This window comes from Conger conger, chromosome 5, assembly GCF_963514075.1.
Source record: "Conger conger chromosome 5, fConCon1.1, whole genome shotgun sequence".
Lineage (NCBI taxonomy): Eukaryota > Metazoa > Chordata > Actinopteri > Anguilliformes > Congridae > Conger > Conger conger.
Genome location: NC_083764.1, coordinates 21,815,634 through 21,838,428, shown reverse-complemented (window position 1 = coordinate 21,838,428; position 22,795 = coordinate 21,815,634). Strand labels below are relative to the sequence as shown.

General features: G+C 45.7%; 1 protein-coding gene across 2 annotated transcripts in view; it reads right to left on the bottom strand.

Moving 5' to 3' along the window:
• The window catches only part of LOC133128291 (serine/threonine-protein kinase MRCK beta-like), a 49,023-nt gene extending 28,065 nt beyond the window's left edge, over positions 1–20,958 (bottom strand). For both annotated transcript variants that reach the window (XM_061241678.1, XM_061241679.1), the window contains exons 1-5: positions 20,141–20,958; positions 8,432–8,523; positions 2,590–2,673; positions 1,920–2,015; positions 114–262 (exon numbers count right to left, since the gene is read on the bottom strand). In XM_061241678.1, coding sequence (XP_061097662.1) covers positions 114–262; positions 1,920–2,015; positions 2,590–2,673; positions 8,432–8,523; positions 20,141–20,315 — 596 coding nt within the window. In that variant the 5' untranslated portion in view covers positions 20,316–20,958. The remainder of the gene's footprint in view (positions 1–113; positions 263–1,919; positions 2,016–2,589; positions 2,674–8,431; positions 8,524–20,140) is intronic.
• Between the last annotated feature and the right edge of the window lie 1,837 nt (positions 20,959–22,795).

The window sequence follows — 22,795 nt, the reverse complement described above, 5'->3', positions numbered from 1 at the left end:
ATCCAATGTGGAAGGGCTGAGAAAGGGGAGGTTGGAGCATGAGGAAGAAGCTCTGAACACTACCCGGGATGCCCGTTGTATTCACCATGGAGACCCGAGGGCTCAGAGCTCACCGGTGAACGTAGTTCTGCTGGTGGATGGAGTGAATGGCCAGGACCATCTCAGCCACGTAGAACCGAGCCATGTCCTCTGGGAGCCGGTCCTCGAACTTACTGAGCAGCGTCAACAGATCCCCTCCAACGTAGTAGTCCATCACCAAATACTGCACACGAGAAAATATCGCTTGTTACATAAGAATATACCCTTGTTGAGTACAGCAGAAGCCCAGAGGACCGAACACACTGGGAATGAAGGTCGTTCGGAAAACCGAAATTCTGAAAGTCACCTTGAAATACAGTATTTTACGAGATTAAATATCTCAGTTCAGAGTAAAGTAGGCTAAACTTGTAAAATAGTCAAATCAGAAACAAATCGATATAGTGACGTTTGCAAAGCAACAAGGTTTGGTAAACCTGGCCGCTTGCATTGACCATAGCCATCAGTGTGACACGAGCTTTGGTGAATAAAAAATGATTCCCCTGCCCGCTGACTTCCTTGTCTAATTTTGATATAATTTCAAGCTATTTCTCAATTAATAGTGTCACTAGTTTGAGTTTTTCAGTCGTCATTTTGTATTAATGTTATACTTCCGATTCCAAACCCTGTCCAGTTGACTGGACTTTTCTGTTTTCTGAGGTTCAGACCTCTGAGGTTCTACTGTACTGCATGCAGGAAAACTAAACTAGTAATAATATGGCATTCCATTACCGAGTAATGTATACAGGAAAACACCTGGCCAGACCAACGCCACCGTAACAGATGCCAAAGGACGGGAAACGACTCGCTGGCTTTCCATTTCAATCATTTTCCACAGAAAATAATTCTTTCAAAGGTCACAGGGAAGTAAAACATGAATTTATGCTTAATAAAATAAACACGGGTCTTGTAAAGTTTCAAACCTAGTTCCTCCCGGTGGCCAGGCAAAACAATCGAAAAAACAAAAACAAGAAATATTCACGTTATCCAACCTATTTGGAATGGTTTTGCAATCCTCATCTTTCGAGATATCGATTATATTAACACAGGCAATCAAAAACCGGCAGGGATTACTAGTATATTGCTGACATCATGGGGCGAAGACGGCCCCCTGGGATACCCTGCCCCACTCTTCAGCCGCCTCCGCATTGCGGAGCAGGCCAAAAACGCTCTATTTTTAGGCTTCACTCCGCACAAGACCTGGCCATGCACCAACAATAACACCACCCACAACCACGAGTCCACATCCCAGGCAGCCCCAGCTCGTTCGGCTGGGGCGTGAGGTCACGCCACCCCGACACATTCCGCCTGCTAAAGGGCCGCGCGTCGCGCCTGGGCTGACATTCCGGCTCCGGTTTCCTCTGGGTCAGAGAATCAATGAGGGGTTTTCCCCCTCTTTTCTTTTTCCCCCCCAATTCTCTAGGGAGACAGCTCCCGGGAGAAAGTGACTCTTTGCGACAATTTGATTAAAAACCGTGGTTTTAATTTGAAGGACAAATGTAACGGAACATTAGCAAAAGTGGGGAGAACGAGAACAAAGGAGAATTCAAAATGGCTGAAGTGAGGTCATAGGGAATGGGAGTGGAGGAGGGGCAGTTGTATGATGTAACCAGCCCTGGTAGAGAGAATCCGGTCCAACATGAGACCGGTCAGTCCCATGTCAGTTACATGGCTGAGACGGGCTGAAAGGATTGGCTGTTTGTACCAGGTAGCTGATAAAGGTCTGTGATCGAAACGTTTGCGATTGCCTCGAATAATCTGCTATTTTGTTATAGCTTTCTTTCAATTTTTTTGCAATTGTTAGCCAGTGTGTGGGTGTTTCATATCTCTAGTGTCCTGCGTACCAGGTAGTTGTCATCCTGGAAGGCGTAGTGCAGTCTGGTGATCCACTGACAGTCTCCATTCACTAGAACGTTCCTCTCCTCCCGGAAGCAGGCGGTCTGGATGGAAACAAAAGGAGGAACATGTAATAGGAGCTGGCCAGCTCTCCACTCACTCCCCGAGGGAGGCACGAGTGTCTCCCAACGTCCGCTACCTGTCTCCCTCCGGTGAACAGTGAGGCTCCACGAACCATAAACAGGTAGACGCTTAATGCATTATTACACGAGACACACTGATCCAAGGCATAGCATTCAAAACCAGCACTCAGTCAGCGATCGATGTGAGCTGTCCATTAGCCGACTCAGGAAGTCTTACTCTCCTGTCCCAACCATTATCTTATAAAACAACCATTCATTTAAAATAGTACTTTCTTCATGTTTTACTTGTACGTTATACCCAGATTTTTCCTGTTTTTCCCCAACCCTGGAAACACTGACGCCAGGAGGCGATGGCAGCCGTGCAACTACATAATTGTATTTAATTGTATAATTGTATTTTCATGATATTTTTCCTTTGGAGAGGTCAAAGGCAATTAGAGCCAATTTGAATAGTGCCATGTACACCATCATCAGGCTAAACTGGAATATGTAATCTTGGAAGGAAGGATCTAGAAATGGAGTGTTGCCCTCTCACCTCAGCTCTCTTCAGCATCTCCCATTTGTTCAGGATCTTCATGGCGTACACGCGTTCTGTGTTTTTCATCTTCACCACGGCAACCTGAAAAGAAAAAAGGCATATTAAAATAAATGAAATTCTAAAACAAATGGTAAACATTTTCCCCCATTTTATCGAGGGCCGCTTGGGATTACCAAGCCTCCGATTCCCCCCGAAACATGGAAAGGTCACGTCATTTACCCAGGTGCCGCTTCATCGCCATGGAGATAAATGACCGCCTTTCAAACGTCACTCCCGATTGGTTATGAACCTCCCCCCTTCCCAAGCCTGCGGTTCTATTTCCAGAGGTTTCCGGCGGAAGCAGTGAGTCAGGATTTCCAGGGAAAATGATGCGGGAGGAGACAGGAAGAGGAAGAGGTGAGCACGGCGATAGTCACTCTTTTCAGACAGGAAGGAGCGGGGACTCCCCAGTCAGGAAGCACTGCGACTCAGATCCCAGATTCCAGGGCCAAAGCTGGACCATCCACTGCCTAAATCCCTCGCCGTGTTTCCATACACACCCCTGCTCCCTGCATTTAGCTCTGGACACCATTCAATGCAAAACAAAACGGGCAACGCATTAAATATAAACACAGAAGCCGGAGAGGACAGGCGCAGTCTCTTCGAACAAGGTCGCCTCTGTTCGGCATGCAAAACCCAACGTGGTCACACGTCTCCATCAGGTCTGCCATGGATGTCAGAACGAAAACACCTTTCAGCCTGTGACTCAAACCAGTGACTCAAACTACCTTTCAACCAACGGCTAAGAAATTAAGAGAAGACGACGGATGCAGTGGCTGAGGAGGGATGGGACGGCGATCAACGCTTTCTGTCAAACTGAGCTGTGGAGTAAGGATCTGGGTCCACTACGTTTCTTTTCTGGCAGAAAAGTGATGGCAGAGAGCTCAGAATGAAGTGGTGCGTGCGGGTTATGTATCTATGACAACGTTGTTGTTTGCTTGTTTCTTGATTTATTTATCATTTTTGACATGAGTTCAACAAACTGAAGGATGCTTGCCCTAGTACGGACACTCCGACACCGCTAAAAACAAGCTTCTCACCGTTGTATTTGAAACAATGTTACGAAGCCAGGTAACATTTATGGTCGTTAGGGTCTTTTAAGCCCCGCCCCATCTAAGTCGGGATTGGCCAGATCATGAAGTGACATTGTCCTTTCTGAAAAGCTGAACTATTTTCAGACTTTTCAGGCACATGGACCCAGCGTTTCCCAGCCAGAGAAGCAGCGTAGTGGACACAGGCCCTAAGAGGTGCTTAGTGTTTTGAAGAGGGTCCATTACACAACACAGCTGAACCCAGGCCAGCAGCATCACGCTGGACCACATTACCGGAGTGCGGCGTTCCCGCTCGCGGATAATGGGAAAGAGGCGCTGGCTTAGCGTGCGCATTCCAGTCCCGAACATCTGAAATAGCTGGTGCCAGCAATTTGACCGGGGAACTAAAGAAAGAAACAAAGGAAATGCCATTAATTGTCCTGGCGTCGGGGAGTTAAAGTTCGCTTCCTAAAAGCGCAGCACGCTGCGGGAATGCAAAAAATTTGCAGGTGGATTTTAACGCACTGGGACTTTGCATACCAGGTCGGATGCAAATGCGGATGCGTTTTGTTTTCCCTTTGTGCCACTGAGGTAATACAAAAACCTCCTCAACAAAGGAGACATCTTTAATTGTAAACTAAAAAATCTTGCATAGTATGCCTTTAAATAAAACAGGAAAATATCGAGGACATCATATGACAGGGGCAATATGGGCCACCAAGAGTTCCACCTCTTCATTTAAGAACTGAAGCCATTTAACCACAATTAAACAATGGTTTCCTTATCAGGCCTACATCATGTCATGGATGAGGTGGGCAGAGCACTATAAATGTACCTTGCATCCACTTTCAGGTATAAAAGTTATTTCATATTTGCCAGGCACCCTTTGTGTTTTTATTAAACTACCATTTGGGGAGTGTGATTCTCGGTGCAGTTTAGTTGAAGAAACACACCATTTTAGGTTTCAGAAAGTCAATTTAGCTTGTTCAGTTTGTAGTACAATATAGGAGAAAAGTACATTTAAAAAATATAATTTTTAGTCCAATATTTTGCTCAAAGCACAAAGGGTTAAGCTCGATGGCCTGGGTTTTTACACTGCAGCGGTCACCAAGCCATCGCACAAAGACACATTCAGGAGCCATGCACAAATAAATCCACACACTGGCAAACACATTCACAGAGAGCTCACAGACATACAATTATATGAAAGCATGAGGTAAGATTGATCTACCGTTATAGATTTGGACTGGATGAGGTTTAGCTACATCCTCAGTAGAAAAACCCTAGAATTGCGAGGGCATACTTTCTTATTCACATCACTATGTCGTGTGTGTATTGGCATAGAAACACCCACATTCAAGACATGCAGAGACTTTCATTCCAGCATACAAGCTCGCACACATCTTGACAAACTGAAATGTGCAAGTATGCCTGCCCGCTCCACCCTGCACCAGATAACATGACCTCATTACAAAAACAGAACCACCTATTTGGATGGAATCGCTTGACTCTCTCCTTTTTTTAGCGCTTTTCCTTTTTTGGGCTCAGAATTAGAAAGAGCCCATCCTGAATCTATGCCAGGATTCTCAAACGGCAACAGGGGCAGGTCAGGGCATTCACAATACTCCTAATTAGGCCTAAACGCCCAACGCGTTTTGTCATCAGGCTACATCACTAAGCTATTAAACAGGGTCCCAACACGTTTCATCACCAGGCTACATCACAAAGCTATAAAAGAGGGTCCCAACACACACTTCATCACAAAGCTCTTCTTCACACAGCTATTCGACAAGGCAGCAAAATAAAATACTACTTTCAAGCAGGGCACAATGCTATGAAACAGGGCCTCAAAACACATTTCATCACAAAGCTCTTCTTCACACAGCTATTAGACAAGACGGCAAAAAATAAAATGCTACTTTGAAGCAGGGATCAAAATCATGTTATCACAATGCTATGAAACAGGGCCACAACACACACTTCATCACAAAGCTGTTCTTCACATAGCTATTCAACAAAAATACTACTTTCAAGCAGGGCACAATGCTATGAAACAGGGCCTCAACACACATTCTATCGAAATGCTATTAAACAGGGTCCCAACACGTTTCATCACCAGGCTACATCAAAGTATCTCCCAAAACAGACTTCATCACAAAGCTCTTCTTCACACAGCTATTAGGCAGCCAAAAAAATACAACTTTCAAGCAGGGCTCCAAAACATGTTAGCGCAATGGTACATCACATGGCTATTAAACAGGGCCACAACACCGATTTAATCACAATGGCCCAATAGTGTGGGTGATACAGGTCAACTATCATACCTAAATATTATTATCATTATTATTATTATTATTTGTATTATTATTATTATTATTTTTCTAATAGCAAAACTGGCAGTTTCTTTTCCTTTTAGCCACGCCGACACCAAGGACTTAACGTTAAAGACGGAGCGGTTGATAGGGTAATGAGCGGAGAGCACTAGGCTCGCTCTATCCTCCGCTCACACCCCCGACGCAGAAGAGCTTCCTGGACGGGCCCGCGTTTCAGAGCGCGCTCTCTGGCAGGGCTCGGCCGGCCGTCTGGATCAACGTAACCGGAGCCCGGTGGCGCGGAGCCAGGAAAAGCCTCCAGTGTCATCCATCAGTTCTCGCCCTCTCTCCAGCCGCGGGTGTCGTCACGCCATCAATCGCAAAAACAGGAAATGCACACGGAGCTGCCGTCCTGAAAGGACAAACGCCGCAGCCGGCAAGGAACGCAACGGAGGGCGGGGGGCGCATGAGAGAAATTTTAATGATCATACAGGGACGCGCAAAACCAGTGTCCCCATTAGCCACCATTTTCTGTAAACACACACACTCACACTCACACTCACACTCACACTCACACTCACACTCACACTCACACTCACACTCACACTCACACTCACACTCACACACAGCTGAAGTGCTTTCCTTAGGTCCATACTCCCGGACTCTGGACTGGGGAGGAACAGGCCTGGGGCATATCTTCCCTTTAAGGAAACAGGCTCTCTCAAACAGTGAGTCTGCTCTTCCTGTGACTGGCCTGGAAGTGGCAGCTGTGGGGGGGGGGGGGGGGTAGTGGGAGTCATAGTAAACACACAGGAAGAATACGGAATATTCAGAGGGAGCAGTGTCACCCATCCGGAGTGCGTCAGTCTTAGGCACACATGGACGACTACGGAAAGTAAATGTGTGTGTGTATGTGTTTACACGCGTGTGTAAGAAGCGTAGTACTGTAGCCCAGAGACATGAGGAAGCAGCGAGCAAGTGACTTAGAGACAGAATGCGATCTATTAAAGCTCTGCCCCCCCCGGAGCTTTAATACAAGTGTGATTGGTCGTTGCTGCTCGTTTGTAGACCTTTTGTCTTTTGTATCTCTGGTTGTGGTTGGCAGACAGAGAGGGGGCTAAAACCCAGAGCAGACCCTCTATCGATATAAGGGTACGTGTGTGAGAACGGGAGAATATCCACAGCTCCAGGCTGCTAATAGCATGCCCCCCTTCCTTCTCCATCACCCCCCACCCTGGTCTAAAACAGAGGATCTGTGGCATTTCCTCTCTAATGCTGTGCCAGATCTCCCAGCCATCTGAGGCCACACCCCAGCCTCCTGCCGCTACCGGTCCCACCCAGCAGGGAGCGCCACCACATCCCCTCACTCTGCAAGTCGAGCGCATTAAACGCACCCGGCGCCCATCTTAAGGTACCCAAACCCAGGCCCTGCGCCCATCTTAAGGTACCCAAACCCAGGCCCTGGGCCCATCCCTTTCCATGGACTCCTCTCTCACAGCAGAGAGAAAGTCGTCCGTCTGATTTTCAGAATGCACGACTGGCCATATGCGTTCAGTTTCGGGCTATATGCGGAGTTCAAAGGCGGGAACGATGATGCAAATGATAATAATAGCCAACAGCTCCGCGACAGGGAATGTGCCGCTTCCAGGAACTAACTTATTCCATATGCCAATAAAAATTCACCAGATACGACGTTTCACCTCAGCGTTAAGAAAACAATAAAATTCAGGCTTTCGGATCGACTTTTGGGAATAGCTTCGTTCGGAGCGCCGCGTTTTTCCCCGAGCCGCCCGGTCGGAGCTTGGAGGTTGTTTTGGAGAGGGAGAGTCGACTTCGCCGTAGATAATACTGAGCAGTCATGAAGGGACTTGCGCAGCACATTCCAAAGAAAGTTCAACCAGCAATCCCAAACTCCCAGAACCCTCCCGTCCAAAAACAGCACAGAGACCTGACTGGAGCCCGGGGGACCCGTGAGAGAGGGAGGGGAGAGGGAGGAGGGCGGGAGGAGAGAGGCCGAGATGGGAGGGGAAGGAATCCGCACAAGCCTCCGCTCGATCGGACTCTGCTGCTGGGTGCAGGCGAGGTAAGGTTAAAGGAGCTGATCCAAACACCCGGAGATGGTTTAGCTGTGATTTATGCATCGGCACCTCACGTCCTGTAGGGGGCGGTCTACCAGGGGGGGAGTAAAGAGAGTGGGGAGTGATAGCGGAAGAACGGTGGTTCATTTGCTGGTTCACACTTGGGGCCATGGCGGACATGTTTTTTCATTAGTGAGCTGGTTTGCGTTTGTCCAGTTGGAGAGAAATTGGCAAGCAACAGGACCCATATGGCACACCACCTACCTGGTGGGGGGGGGGGCAAAGGCACCATGGTCTTTCAGAACGTTGTAACCATAATTTATGAACAGCGAATTGCTTGCTGCCTCAGCAAGTGCGTAGACTGACGGTCTGAACTCACCTCTCCAAAGGCTCCTCTTCCGATCACCTTCAGCATCTCAAAGTCGTCCCTGTGCAACCGCATCTCCTTCACCCTGGTGGTGAATGGCTTCACTGCACGAGAGGGGGAGGGAGGGAGAGAGAGAGAGAGAGAGAGAGAGAGAGAGAGAGAGAGAGAGAGAGAGAGAGAGAGAGAGAGAGAGAGAGAGAGAGAGAGAGGAGGGGGAGAGGGAGGAAGGGAGGGAGAGAGAGAGGAGGGAGGGAGGGGGCGAGGGAGGGAGAGAGAGAGAAACATTACGCTAAAGCCACTGCCTTTAGACAGACGCGAGATCCAGACGCAGAGCCATTCCATTCTTTGACGTTGAGGCTCACATGACGCTGGGCGGGGCTGAGGCCTAGCTTAAAAGGGCTTCTGGCACAGCAAAGCAAGCCAGAGACGTGTGCTGACAGATGCCTGAACTTGATTGGCTGGGTGGGGCCAGTCAGCTGTTCAGAACAACTGGAAAGACCAGTCGTGTTTTTTTTGTTGTTTTTTTTTTTTATGGCTCCCAGCCCGCCATCAAAAACAAGCATAGCAGAGGAACCGCAAACCTTGTGCAGCCAACAAAAGACAGGGGGTTCGCCCCAAAATCACGCATGACACCCTGTCTGTATGAACGCCGTGTGTATGCGTATATGCGTGTATGAACGGTCTCTGGGACCGGCACGAAGGTGCAGACGGCGTTCGGTTGAAAATAAGAGGTGCGGCTCACCTGTCATCACATTCTTCAAAAGAAATACTGTTCGTGTTTCTCTTGAGAATACCTCAGAAGGCATGGCATTTTATATGGCTTTAACCCCTTATGGGCGAATGCGACCTGCAGGTTACACCTCCCTCAACAGATGGATGCAACCTGCATGTTACATCACCCTTAACAGACATCGTACTTCATCATATGACTGTTTTTCAAGACACACAACCGTTGAAATGCATTGCGCTTCCTTGGCCTTCCTATGGGTTTTCTATAGGGCGCCTTAGTCCTAAATGGGATAAAAGGGGCAAATCACAAAATTTTACAGACTGCGTTGTGGGAACGCGACAGAAGAGCTTGCCTGGTCTGATCTCAGCACTTTGGACCATCTGGGCACTTTTCCACCTGCGGTTTCAACGATCAAAGAGACATCTTGTGACAGGCGTTTTCTCGCGACTGTAAAAGCGATGAGTCATTTCCACTTTGTAGACGCCAGCCCACCCCTGACGATGCACTGCGCTCTGCGGTACAGCTACGCGGCTGCAGTCTCGGACCCGACCCGACCCAGACCCAAAACGCACCCAAACCGCATGGCCGCCGGCTACAAGCACGGAGGGAAGGACTGAAGACCCAAACCGCGGGTGACCAAAGAGGGATCACACCTCATACACAGTGTCCAGCCATGACAGCTTCCTGTCAAAAGACCCTGTAATTCAGAGATCATCAACTCTGGCCCTCAAATCCAACTCCAGTTGAAGTTCTCTTTTCTCCCGGATGAAGAGTTGAAGATCCAATTTTAACGCTTATTTCAACGCTCTCACAGAGAGAATGCTACCGGCCTGCCAGGAAAAGGTTAGCAGGGCACAAATGCCCTTACAGCGTTGCATCCTGGGATCCGACACACTTATCTATTCCACTAATTCAACTTTATCCAAAGACCTTACAAGGTCCTTTTAACCAATAAACCCATAAAAAATACACGAGGCTATATCCTGACTATTGCAGACCACCAACAAAGCAGTACAGTACCCGTCAATATCACCTGAAAGCGCAAACCGTTGCAGGATGAGGTCTTCAGCTCTGCCCAATCCAAATCCCTAGGCCAGCGGTGTCCAGTCTTATCGGAAAACGGTCGGTGTGGGTGCAGGTTTAGTGTTTGTTTTAGTGTTGTTTTAGTACTAAGCAAAAACGAAAACCCACACCGGCCGTTTTCAGATAAGATAACGTTATGGTCGGTTAATTTCTGTATCACTGCTTGCCAAATGCACAATCATACAAATTAAAGGAGTCATTTATCACGGATAATGTGCTGCTAGCTTGTACCATGCTGAATTTTTCCTCTTAAGTTTCCCAATCTTTCAAACCGATGCGCTATGTCAACGGCTATTTTAGGAATGACTTTACACCGAATGACTTTACATCTTAACTGTATGTGGGAATCAAATCATTTAATTTAGTTTTAAATTAAGTTGTGGTGTAACTCTGAATTTACGCTCAAACTAGCCTATGTTTGAACTTTCGTTATACACTACATTACATTATTGGCATTTGGCAGACGCTCTTATCCAGAGCGACGTACAGTTAATTAGACTAAGCAGGAGACAATCCTCCCCTGGAGCAATGCAGGGTTAAGGGCCTTGCTCAAGGGCCTAACGGCTGTGCAGATCTTATTGTGGCTACACTGGGATTCGAACCACCGACCTTGCGTGTCCCAGTCATGTACCTTAACCACTACGCTACAGGCTGCCCCCCTGTATACTGGTGCAACAGGCGGCTGGTCTGGCGAAGATACAGCAGCCCACAAACAGACAGGTCGGTGGAGCACATCAGGGCGAGCGGCACGTGGTCTCCACCCTGCCTCCCAAACACCCCCCGCCCCGCCCGCCCACCGACTCACACCCCGACTTCCACAAAGTGGCCGTAAACTGGGACACAGCCAGCCTGCCGTTTAGCATCTGCGGAAAACAGAAATGTAAACAAACACCAAAGTGTTTAAGGGGAAGCTGGAAGTTTACATTCCAGGTTGAAAGGACAATCTCCCAAACAAAACAAAAAGTTGGAAATTTCGAGTTCGCTGCCAACCCCGACTGGTACCGGACCTGAAGCTGATACGGTGAGAGCCAGGATGCCGGTTAAGTCAGAAATATGTCCGAAATTAAAGCGGGACGGTATATAATCTATCCAAACCTTCAATTTTGGGATTAGAGGAAACGCTTTCTTCTGCTTCCAAACTCGATGGATCACTTTTTGAGCCACTCTGTATCCATTTGAATTAAGGGGCTAGGGATAGTGGGCCAAAGCCAAGTGTAACAGGGTAACTTTGGCTTGCTGTGGGATTTGAACCGAGGCCACACTGCAGAAGACATAGGATTAGCCCACCACACTAAACGTCAATGGCCTCCGGTGATGGGAATTAATCATACTCTTATTTCTTCCAGAGGGGTGATATTACATACAGCAGCAAAGTTAGCACGGGCTAACTGAAGTCTCTGAACTGCGCTACATTCCCCCCCGCCCGCAGAAGCCTCAGCTGCCAGATGGGCATCGTTCACGTTAGCCAGTTCGCTAGCGCCGCTAACAGCGGTAGGTTCGCTGTGCGATTTGAACCATTGCCACATGGCACAGCAGGAGATGCAATTAGCCAGTTACAGGTACAATAGGTAAGATTTGTGTGGACAAACATTGTTAAAAGATCATTGTAAATCCCTTCCTATCATTGAAAAAATGTTGACTCACCCTCTGGCTGTGTTTATAGTCCTTACATTAATGGCCTTAAATCCGGGTTTCAAAAGACACAGGTGACGGACCGACATGGTACCAAACATTGTATAGCTGTACAATAATTCAAGCTCAATTGGTTCTAATTGCCACAGCCAATGGCGTGTGTGTGTGTGTGTGTGTGTGTGTGTGTGTGTGTGGGTGTGTGTGTGTGTGTGTGTGTGTGTGTGTGTGTGTGAGTGTGTGTGTGTGTGTGTGTGTGTGTGTGTGTGTGTGTGTGTGTGTGTAGCACCCACCTGGGTGGTGCAACGGCAGCCATTTTGCGCCAGAATGCTCACCACACACCAGCTGAGGTGGAGAGGGAGATAACAAATATTTAGCCAATTAAAGGTACAATAGTACAATAATTTCGGACTTCTCACGGTCATTTCTGTGGAATTGCAGAAATCAAATCACAACACTGTTTATCCCTTCCCCTTCTCTGTGAACATGCTGACGTTGGCACACTGCAGTTCTCTGAATATTACAGTTCTCTGTGCACACTGCAGTTCTCTGAATATAACAGTTCTCTGTGCATACTGCAGTTCTCTGAATATTACAGTTCTCTGCATACTGTAGTTCTCTGCCCATACTGCAGTTCTCTGAATGTTATAGTTCTGTGCATACTGTAGTTCTCTGAACATTACAGTTCTCTGTATGTTACAGTCCTCTGCTTGGTCTGTCTCTAGGCTTTCATGCCCCGTTTGTAAGAGCTCGGTAAGCAGGAGGCTCTCAGGGAGGGTGGGGGTCAGCAGTAGGTCAGGTCCCTGCCCTGGGCGCTTTGTTCTGCACTGTACGGCATTTTTCCTCACGAACATGCCATGTAGGAACATCTTACCACACACAACCCCCCCACCCCCCCCACCCCCCACCCCAAGAGAACCACACCCCAGCAGAACATCATGTTCCCACCGGCCTCAGCTCCAAGTGCCGAGCCGTCCAGGCCAGCAACAAGCCTTTTATAGACTGACATCTACCACCATTTTTCACTTCCTAATGCCATGATGCTAATCTTTCCCTCCTTCTGAAATGACACAATTACCAATGTTCTGTCCTCAATTACATACACGCCTGGAGTCGGCTCCTTCAAGCTGAATAATTTCCTTTTTTGGAGAAAATAATAATAAGTAGTAGTAGTAGTTGCAGTAATAGCAATTTATGAAATTGACATTTTAAAATAATTGCGGAAAGCACAGAAAGTTCCCGAGCGCAAGGCATTCGTACCACACCCAAGTGAAAAGCAGCTGGTACAAAATTAGGCAGCTTATTTCCCCAGCCAGTGCCTGGGAATAGCACAACTGGGTCATTAGACACTGACAGAGCTGCCGCTAACAGGTGTTCCTAACAGGAGGGCGTGGGACATGGGAGAACTCACCGAGCCTCCCAACCCCCCCCAAAACTGATCAATGCCACTTAGGAAGCTCCTCATCTCCCCCTCCCCACTCCCCTCCACCCCACCCAAGCTTGAGCTGACTGCTGTTGCATGGAAGCTTCTAGTGAAATGAGGAAGGAATACAACAGCACCTGAGCCACCCCATGGACCCATCCACAAAAATAATCGCAGCAGGGGAGACCTGTGGCACAGTCCAGCTGTAAAAAAACGAGATCCAACTGGAGGGGTTTGATCCCTGTTGCGGCAGCTCACAAGCGGTGATGCCTTCTCTATCGGTTACCCTCTCTGCTTTCTACCAGTCTGATTAAAACTGAATGTGTGAAAGGAGGGGGGGGACTTTCTGTTGTCCTGAAATAAGCAAATAAACATGCAAATAAATATGGTTTGAGACACAAAGCCATGCGGTTGTGTCTACTGCTGTCCCCTGGGCCGTCCTCTCGCATCTCAAAGCTTTGTCTAGGGCTGTAACAGGACTACAAATGTTGTAAAACTACATTTCCCATCCCTGCACGCATGCATTGAGGTAATGACGAGCTCAGTGCATTCTGGAGCTTTTGGTGGCAGTCTCGTGCCTGGCAAAAGGGCTTACAGGAAGTGCTCAGGGGAGCCAAGTGGCACTAACCTGTGTAACGCCTGCAGCAGTAGAGCTGGGCTCTGTGTGTGTGTGAGTGTGAGTGTGAGTGAGTGTGTGTGTGTGTGTGTGTGAGTGTGTGTGTGAGTATGCATGTGCCTGTGCACCATCATGTAGGCTACGCATGTATGTTTGTGTGCGGATATGTGCCTACGAGTGTTAAGCAGGAATGAATGGAATTTTCTTTTCAGCGCAGTCAATATTTAAGGCCAACATGGGAATTGTCACCCGCCTCCACAATTCACTGTCTGAATATCCCAAACTCAGTCTGCACTCATTCTGAACTCAGCACTCACAAAGGTAAACAAATAAGGAGAAAACTGCTGAACAACCTTAAACATGCATTCCAGACATGTCCTGTACCCCTCCCCTCCCCCGATATAGAAAGTATTTTCGCTGCAAAAATGATTGAGTGATGAGCTTTCACCTAGCTCTATTCCAGAGAGATGCCAAGACATCAGGCTCACCAAAAGCAGTCACTGAAGATAATAGTTTTGCCAGTCATTTTGGTATTCAGTACACAATGTAGTCATTTCATGCACCGTCCCTTCGGAGTATAAAATCAGGGAAGAGGATTATTGTTTTTTTATCGTTATCTGCTTCTCAGACACCCTTATCCGGAGTAACTCACACAGGTTTTATTTTAAAATACTTTCCACTTATTCAGCTAGACATTGAGAGGATAAATTAAGGTTAATTACTTTTCAAAAAGGTAAAACGGCAATAATCCACCAGCCTCATCTCAAAATGTGATGAACTCCAAGGAAATAGGTGGAAGTGGAAGTGAAAGTGTGTGTGTGTGCGCGTGTGTGTGCGTGTGTGTGCGTGTGCGTGTGTGAGCGTGTGCGTGTGTGTGTGTGTGTGTGGGGGGGGGGCTGCTGCCTACAGGAAGGATTTGTTCAGAATCAGCATTAACCTATCATAACCATTCAAACCTTTCTGTGTACACTGTACTCCAGAATCATTCACTGAATGAGGTAGCAAGAAGGTGGAAAGCAGATGGAATGAAGTAGGGAGAATAGGAAAGGAGGAGGGAATGAAGTAGGGAGAATGGGAAAGGTGGAGGGCATGAAGTAGGGAGAATGGGAAAGGAGGAGGGAATGAAGTAGGGAGAATGGGAAAGGAGGAGGGAATGAAGTAGGGAGAAGGGGAAAGGTGGAGGGAATGAAGTAGGGAGAATGGGAGGGAATGAAGTATGGAGAATGGGAAAAGAAGCAGGGAATAAAGTAAGAAGGGAAAAAAAGAAATGAAATAGGGAGAAGGAGGGGAAATTGAATACATGAAGTATGGAGAAAGGAAAAAAGGAGAGAATTAAGTAGACGGAATGGGAAAATAAGCATGGAATAAAGTATGAAGGGAAAAAGAGAAGCATTGACATAGGGAGAATGGGGAAATGGTGGGGGTAGGGAGCAGGGGAAAAGAGGCAGAACATAAAGTAAGGAGAAGGGGGAAAGAATTAGGGAATAAAGCAGGAAGGGAAAGAGAGAAGAAATTAAGTTGGGGGAAGGGGAAATGGAGGGAATTAAGTCAGAAGGGTAAAAGAAGCAGGGAATAAAGTAAGGAGAAGGGGAAGACAGAGGGAATGAAAAAGGGAGAAGGGGAAAGGGGGTCTGAAGTACAAAGGAGGCGAAAGAGGGAGGGAATGAAATCGGCAGAATACATTTCATGTTTTACATTTGTGCTCTGGCAACACTGACAATAAAGCCAAACGTGTGGAAAATGTAGAGAGGCAGAGAAGAGGAGGCATGAGGAAAGGAGAGAGTGAGAAAGTGCACGTCTGCTTTCCCTGGTTTATTGGCTTCCTAAAGCTCAGCTGGGTTCGTTAGCTACACATGCTGTCGAAGGCTTTCTCAAAGTGCCACTCAGCGTGTTTGGTAAGGTGTTTCCCATTAAGTCTGAAAGATAAGCCAAACCCGGCATTTCTGCACACGAGGGACTGGATTCCTGCAGTTCCCTGCGTACCTGCAAAAACACAGTGGTTTTGACCGTCAGGCATTGAGAGGTTCGCCTGACTCACTAAAAAAACCAGCGAAAGAATGAAGAGGGCGCGCTGAAATGTCGCAGCGATAGTCGGAATCAGCCTAACGCTGATCTTCAGTGGGTTTGTGAGAGAGCAGGGTCCCGAGAAGCCATTGGATCAGGGAGGTGAACATATCCTTTAATGTTGATAATAATCTGCCCTGTGCGGAGGGGCAAGTCTTCATCGTACCCTACAACTCTCTCTTTCCCTCTCTGGGTCTCACTCCTTTCCAGTCTGTCCATATAGTGTACGTATCATTTTTGCACCGGCTCCTCATCTTGGTACTTCGCCCCACCCCCGCCTCGGTCTCTCCCCCTCCGATTGGTCAGGCCCTCATCAGGAGGTGAAAGTGCACAGCCCTGACATTCTCCAGCCGGTGTCCGTGACGACCGTGTTTACAGGCAGGCACCGGCGTGGAGCAGTGGGGCTCTGTAAACAGCGAGGACATGGACCTGTTTAAGGGCCGGCGTTCACCAGCGTGTTAGCGTCACGCTAGTGCCGCGCAGGCCTGGGTGAAACCGCAACTCCCAGCATGCAACCACCTTAACAATTTAACCTCACACCCACACACAGCCATGCCTAGGACTGAAGCAAACAGGTACATTTCAAATGTTATTGAACGGAATACGCAGACAAAAAGGGATTTCACTTTACTGCTCCTCTGGGACAAATTCCAGCTTGTTTGGGAGATGACCACCATATTTGCACTGAAGGTTGAAGAACTTGTCCAGTGGAACCTGAATGGAGTACAGCCCTGGGCCATGAAGTCAGCAGCTAAGCCTGTTGTGTGTTCAGTGTTTATGTCCATGATGGAAACTAATATCGGTCACACAACAACGCCCAGCCTGATTTTCACGTGGATAAAGAGGTTAGCGATGAGTGAATGAAGCTTTAGGAAGTCAACAAGTCCTTTCATATAGTTTGTTTTAATCAGACGGGTGGAAAGCAGAGTGGGTAACCGATAGAGAGGGGATCTGGATGGTGGGACTCCTTTCATGGCTGGAGGGTCGGTCTAGATGACCCAAAACCTGAATGTGATTTGCGTTCTACGCGATGATACCCTCAAACATCCAATATGTGAGGAGGCAGTCTTTGCCGGCTAGGATGTTGTAGCCGAGTGTTCGCACTGAATGTGTTGTTCGGTCTTTAAAGAACCCAATGTGTTTCAGCCTGGTCTTTGCTTGTTAGGATGCAAGCTGCCACGGTCAGATGAGAAGAAGTATTTCTGGGACTTTCAAAAACTCCGGCATCTCAAAAATGCCAACAGGAGGTGTTCTAATGTCTCAATTCATCACAGAACTGGGATTAGAAGAACAATTGAGGTGTCAGTGGAAAATTGTTGCTTCTCCTATGATTCCTATAAGTACACAGGAATACGCTAAATAATACAGTGTCTGTCAGGACATAGGGCTAAGAACAGGAGTGAGTGCCAACCAGCAGGAGAGAAGAGGAAGATGACTGCAGATCCAATAGGATCCATCAGACCCTCCGACTCCTATAACCAGCCATTATTAACTGCTGCAGACCTGGGTCAAATAGCAAATTTGTTTGGATTCAAATACTTTTCTACGTTTTACTGAGCTTGTCTGGTGTATGGGAACCAGGCAAGATCAATTGAGCACAGAAAAGTATTTGAATCCAAAACAAATACATATTTGACCCAGGTCTGGTCTGCAGTCACAGAGTGAACAGAAAACTAAGGTAAGAGAGAGGCCTACAAAAAGGCTTGTGGCTGTATGAATTAATGTATCATCATCATAAAAACTGCTATTAGACACTCACTCTCTTACAAGAACTGGTCTCTTAATAGTTGAGAAGAACAATATTGAAACAGGCAAGCAGCCTGCTGATTCCCCACACCACTTTGTGTAATGTGTGGTAGCTAGATAACTCATCGATGTGTCATGAGACATTTTGATGTTAAATTCATATCGGATGTTATCGGTTATATGGAGGAATTATAGGGGGAAAAAGGTCCCAAAAATACCATATAAGGAACAGCTATAATAAACCAGTTCTGTTGATTTCATCTCAGAACACAATAAAAAAAATCACTCCATCGTGTTATCCCAGTAAAGGGAAAGCATTAAAATTATTGAAAGCAGAGGTACTGTCCGTTAATATTTTATTATTTTTTATTCTTATATTTCCATTGCCTCCAACTGATTTTTATAGAAGACTGTAAGGAAAAACCTTCACTCTCAGCGTAGATAGAAAAATGTCAATTGACAGGTAGCCCATCTCCATGAATCAGCACATCTACTTCACAGAAATCAATTAGCCTAAATTACCCCATCTTCTGCACCATTTTCATTCCTGGGAAAGTGTAGCTCAATTCTTTTGATTTGGTGTGACCCGCACATTACCCAAATTGTACAAAAATCATCTAATTTGTGCTGGTTTGTGCCATAAGAGACACATGGACAACTTTTAGCCTTAACAATTAGGCTACATTTTATGAATTTAGTAGACACACTTTATCCAGAGTGACTTTACATTCTTTGGTACATTCTATCCATTTATACAACTGATTATTTCCTGAAGCCCTTCAAGCATCTTGCTCAAGGGAACAACAGCAGTGCTCAGCCTAAGCCCTGAACCCACAACCTGGCAGTTACAAGTCGAGTTCCCCAATAGTACTGGTCTCTCAAGCTTGCACGGTGTGCCGTAAGAAAATGTTTTTAAAATCAGCTCGTTTTACTTCACTGTACTAGTCTGTGCAAAATAATTGTGCCTGCTTCTTCTGTTCATCAAAAATACAATACAATTATATATGGTAGCCACCTCAATCAGCCCAATTATATTGGCTGAATTGCACAAAAGTGGTTTTAGTAATGGGCGTTGCATTTCTGCAATAGGGAACATAACCAATGTAATTACTTTTGCAACATTGTTGCGGGGGTTAGGATGACTACATTCCACGACAGGCAGGTGTGCAAGGTTTCCAAACCGTGATATACGGTCATGGTAGCGGTCGGCCGGTGCCAGTAGAAGCCGAGGAAGTCCGAGGAGTGTAGGGTACAAGGGCTGGACCGTCAAGAGTCTCCCCAGAATACAGGCGCAAATATCCCACTCAGGACGTAATGTCATTACTGATGTCAATGAAACGCTCCAGCAACTGACTTAATTATGTGAATATGTATATCAATGAAGTCCGTTGCCATACAGATAGGTCTGCCCATAATGTCTAAAACAGGAATATTATCACCCGGCTCACTGGCTCACTCGTGCAACATACGTACATGCCAACAATGTCAGTAATGCCGGCATTACACAGCCAAGACGTAACCAGACAGCCGGTCGGTCTTTTTTGCGTCGAATGGTATGGCTGCAGTATGTTCGATTATATGCAATCAAGATAAATAATAAACATTCTCCTATTTCATCGAAACCCCGTTGCCCGCTACAATGAAAGTGCCCAGGAGAATCCAAGCACCCAATAGCTTGCATTCCATCGGGCATGGCCTCATAATTGACGACCTGTCACTCAAACAGCTGACGGCCACCTTAATCTTTGACAGGCAAACAAAGTGTGCTTCAACAATCCAAATATGCAGATGGAAACACTGCTGACAGTTCACGGCTGTCATCCGAAACTAGGAAAAAAGCTAGTATTATATGTGCGGTTTATAAAAGATGAGAAATAATTATAATTTTAGCTATGGACAATAGACCATATTCAAAACCAGTTAGCATTAGGTAAGTTAACAGATAATCGTAATATGTACATTTTATAAACTACGATTTAATTAAATCAAACGAATTAAAATGCATTTAGTTTCCAAGGTCGATGACGCCAAGACTGCATCAAACTAACGTGCAAATTGAAAACTGAAAGCTGCAACATACCTTGCTAGCTTGCACTAAACCGGTTAGAAATATGTTGGCTTTGATTTCCTTTGCCTTTCACAGAAGACATTGTGAACATTTTTATGACCATAACCGAGGCCTTGATTAACCAAATCAAAGGACCAATACAATGGTATTATAGCAAGCTAACGCCTATCCTATTTGAAAGCCTCTGTTAACCGGCTATGTACATTACTGTATTAGACAAGCCATTGACTATACATATAGCTAGCACTATTTTTTAGCGCTTAGCACGCTAATTTAGCAAGCTAGCTAATGCTTTGGTGGTCTAAATTTACCCAGAACTGACATTAAAATGTTAGAAGCTACATGCTATTCATGCTACTTACCCCATTCCAGAAAGTCTGCCACATGTTTCTCCCTTTTTAAAGGCGAGTTGCTGCATTCGTTGTACAAACATATTAAAATATCCAGAAGTGTTTCCAAGCTTAAGGACGTCTCATTCTTCTGGCGGCCGTCCAGAAGCAACTGCTCCAACTTCTTCAGCCTCACCTTTGCTGACATGTTCTTTAAACCAGTTACCACTCCCTTTCCCCAAGAATGAAGAACACCCCAAAAAATATGTTACGGGGCGCAGTGATTAACCTGCTTCGCAATCACGCAAACAAAAAAAAAAAATTTTTTACCTATACTGGGGCACGGAAATCGATGACCGAAATATCCAGCGAACTAACGTTAACGTTAGCCGCCAGCTAACTTGCTTGCTAGCTCGCGTAAGTAGCCTACTAAATCGACAACTGGCTAAAAATAATTATATTCTATTTTTCCAAGCTCGACGCGTTCCGGTTGTTCATGTTGTGTTCATGTTCCTCTCGCTTATAATCGAGGCCCATTCGCCTTAATCCTAAAAAAATCCCCACTTGGCAGTTAATATGGGATGTCTGGTTTTCCCGTCGATCAAAGCTCAGATTCATACACCTTCCATTCGCTCCGGTTTGGAATGCGACCTAAAGCACAAAAGCCAGCTATTTTGTTCCCATGACAAATATCTAAACACGATTGATAAAGGAATGGCTTCTTTTTGCGTGTGGATCCTCCTTTTTAGCTATTGCAACCCGGCGCCGCTGGCTACCTATCAAGTCAAGAGTGTGGAATATGGCTGAATTCGTGTCCGGACCTTCCTATGCCTCCCAGCGAATTCAGACCGGGACCACATAACCCCGCCCACCCGCACAGGAAACGTTGTTGGGTCGGGTGATGTCATGATGACTGACAAGCCTAAGGAACGAGCCGGCAGCTGAACTCATATTTGGAATATCCCTGGAACAGCAATAATCACCAAAATAAAAAAATCAATGTGCTATCACTATAAAATTTTTTGTACATCATTTTTTTTTTTTTTTTTTTTCTCTTCTGAATACCAGGCCGCTTATAGCAAGTCTTTTACATTTGATGTGGATATACACATAGCCTACCAGAGAATACTGTTTATAGAAGTATGGAAGATAATAGATATATTTCCATCTGTTTCTAAAAATACAAGATTTTGATAATGAATCTGCCATAGCTGGTAATCCAAGAAGAGGGTGTCTGCAGACTCTGCAGAAAATCACAGAAGAGGCAGGCTCTGTTGTCAGGCAGGTTTTCAGTCAATACTCCAATATTCCAACACTCAGAAGACAATCAAATAAAGAAGTGAGCATTCACAAATTAAAAATTATTATTTTCATATTTTTGTATAACATTTTTAATACAATTTGAGAGTGTTCCTGACCTGTCGGGCAAATCATGTAAGCAATGCATTCCATTCATTTTCTATGGAGAGACTTGCAGTGCATGACAGGTGCAGTTCAGCCAGCGCTGTGGCATATTTGACAGTTCTGTATTTGCATACATGCAAATGAATGCATCCAGCAGGGCTCATCTGGCTCACAAAACTGGGATCAACCCCCATCAAAATTGACCCTGTTGCAGATCAAATATATATCCTGAGTCCGCAACTGCATCAAATTGAGAACACATTTTAGTGGATTTATGATGCAGAACGTATTTTAGTGGACTGTTTAGGAGTAAGAGATTGTTTATCAACGGTCCACCATATTGTTATGTTTTTCCAAAAACCAATGTACACAGTCTAACGGATATGCCTAGCTTTATATGGCATTTATGCAAATTAAGAATTATCATGCGTGCGCCCTCATTTAAGAACCGATCGGGATTTGTTGTGTTACATGGCAATTTTCTGAAGTCAGGAGCATTTGTTGAATCCAATGTGTATGGAAGAATGTATTGCTGCATAACCAAATTATGCTTCAGCTTATGGACAGATGACTCAACATTCTCCTTGAGAAATGTCTGGTACAAAGCAGAATTCATGGTTCCTTCAATAATGGCAAGTCATCCAGGTCTCGAGGCATCAAAGCATCCTCACACTATCCCATCACCATGTTTGACTGTTGGTATGATGTTCTTACTATGAAATGCTTTATGCTGCCAGCCACTCCTGGGAAGATTCACCACTGCGTTCCAAGCATTCTCCATTCGGAGACAATGTTCCAGAGCCTTAGAAATGGCTTTATATCCATTTTTAGACTAGTATATTTCAACAATTTTTTTTTCTCATCTGCTTGTAGAAACTTTCTGGTGACTACTTCAGTGTGATGGTAAGGTTCAATATGAAAGTGGTTTGGGTTCAACAGAGGTAATTGCAATCAAGCCAGGCTGTAGTCCATCTGAATCTATTTATTAATTACATTTGGTTAATTGGTTGATTGGGTAACTAACGGGACAAATATTTTTTCACATGGGTGATATGGGTGTTTGATAACATTTTTCATTAAATAAATGAAATAATTTATATTATTATATTATTATATTATATTAGGGAAGGTTGCCATCATCCCCAATGACAGACCTGCCATATTCATAGACAACACATTTAAGATGATTTTCAAGCAAACAAAAAATATGAAGGCTATTTTTTGTTAGCCACAAAAGCTAACTTTTAAATGTGATTATTCACCATTTTCAGGTTTTCATGTGAC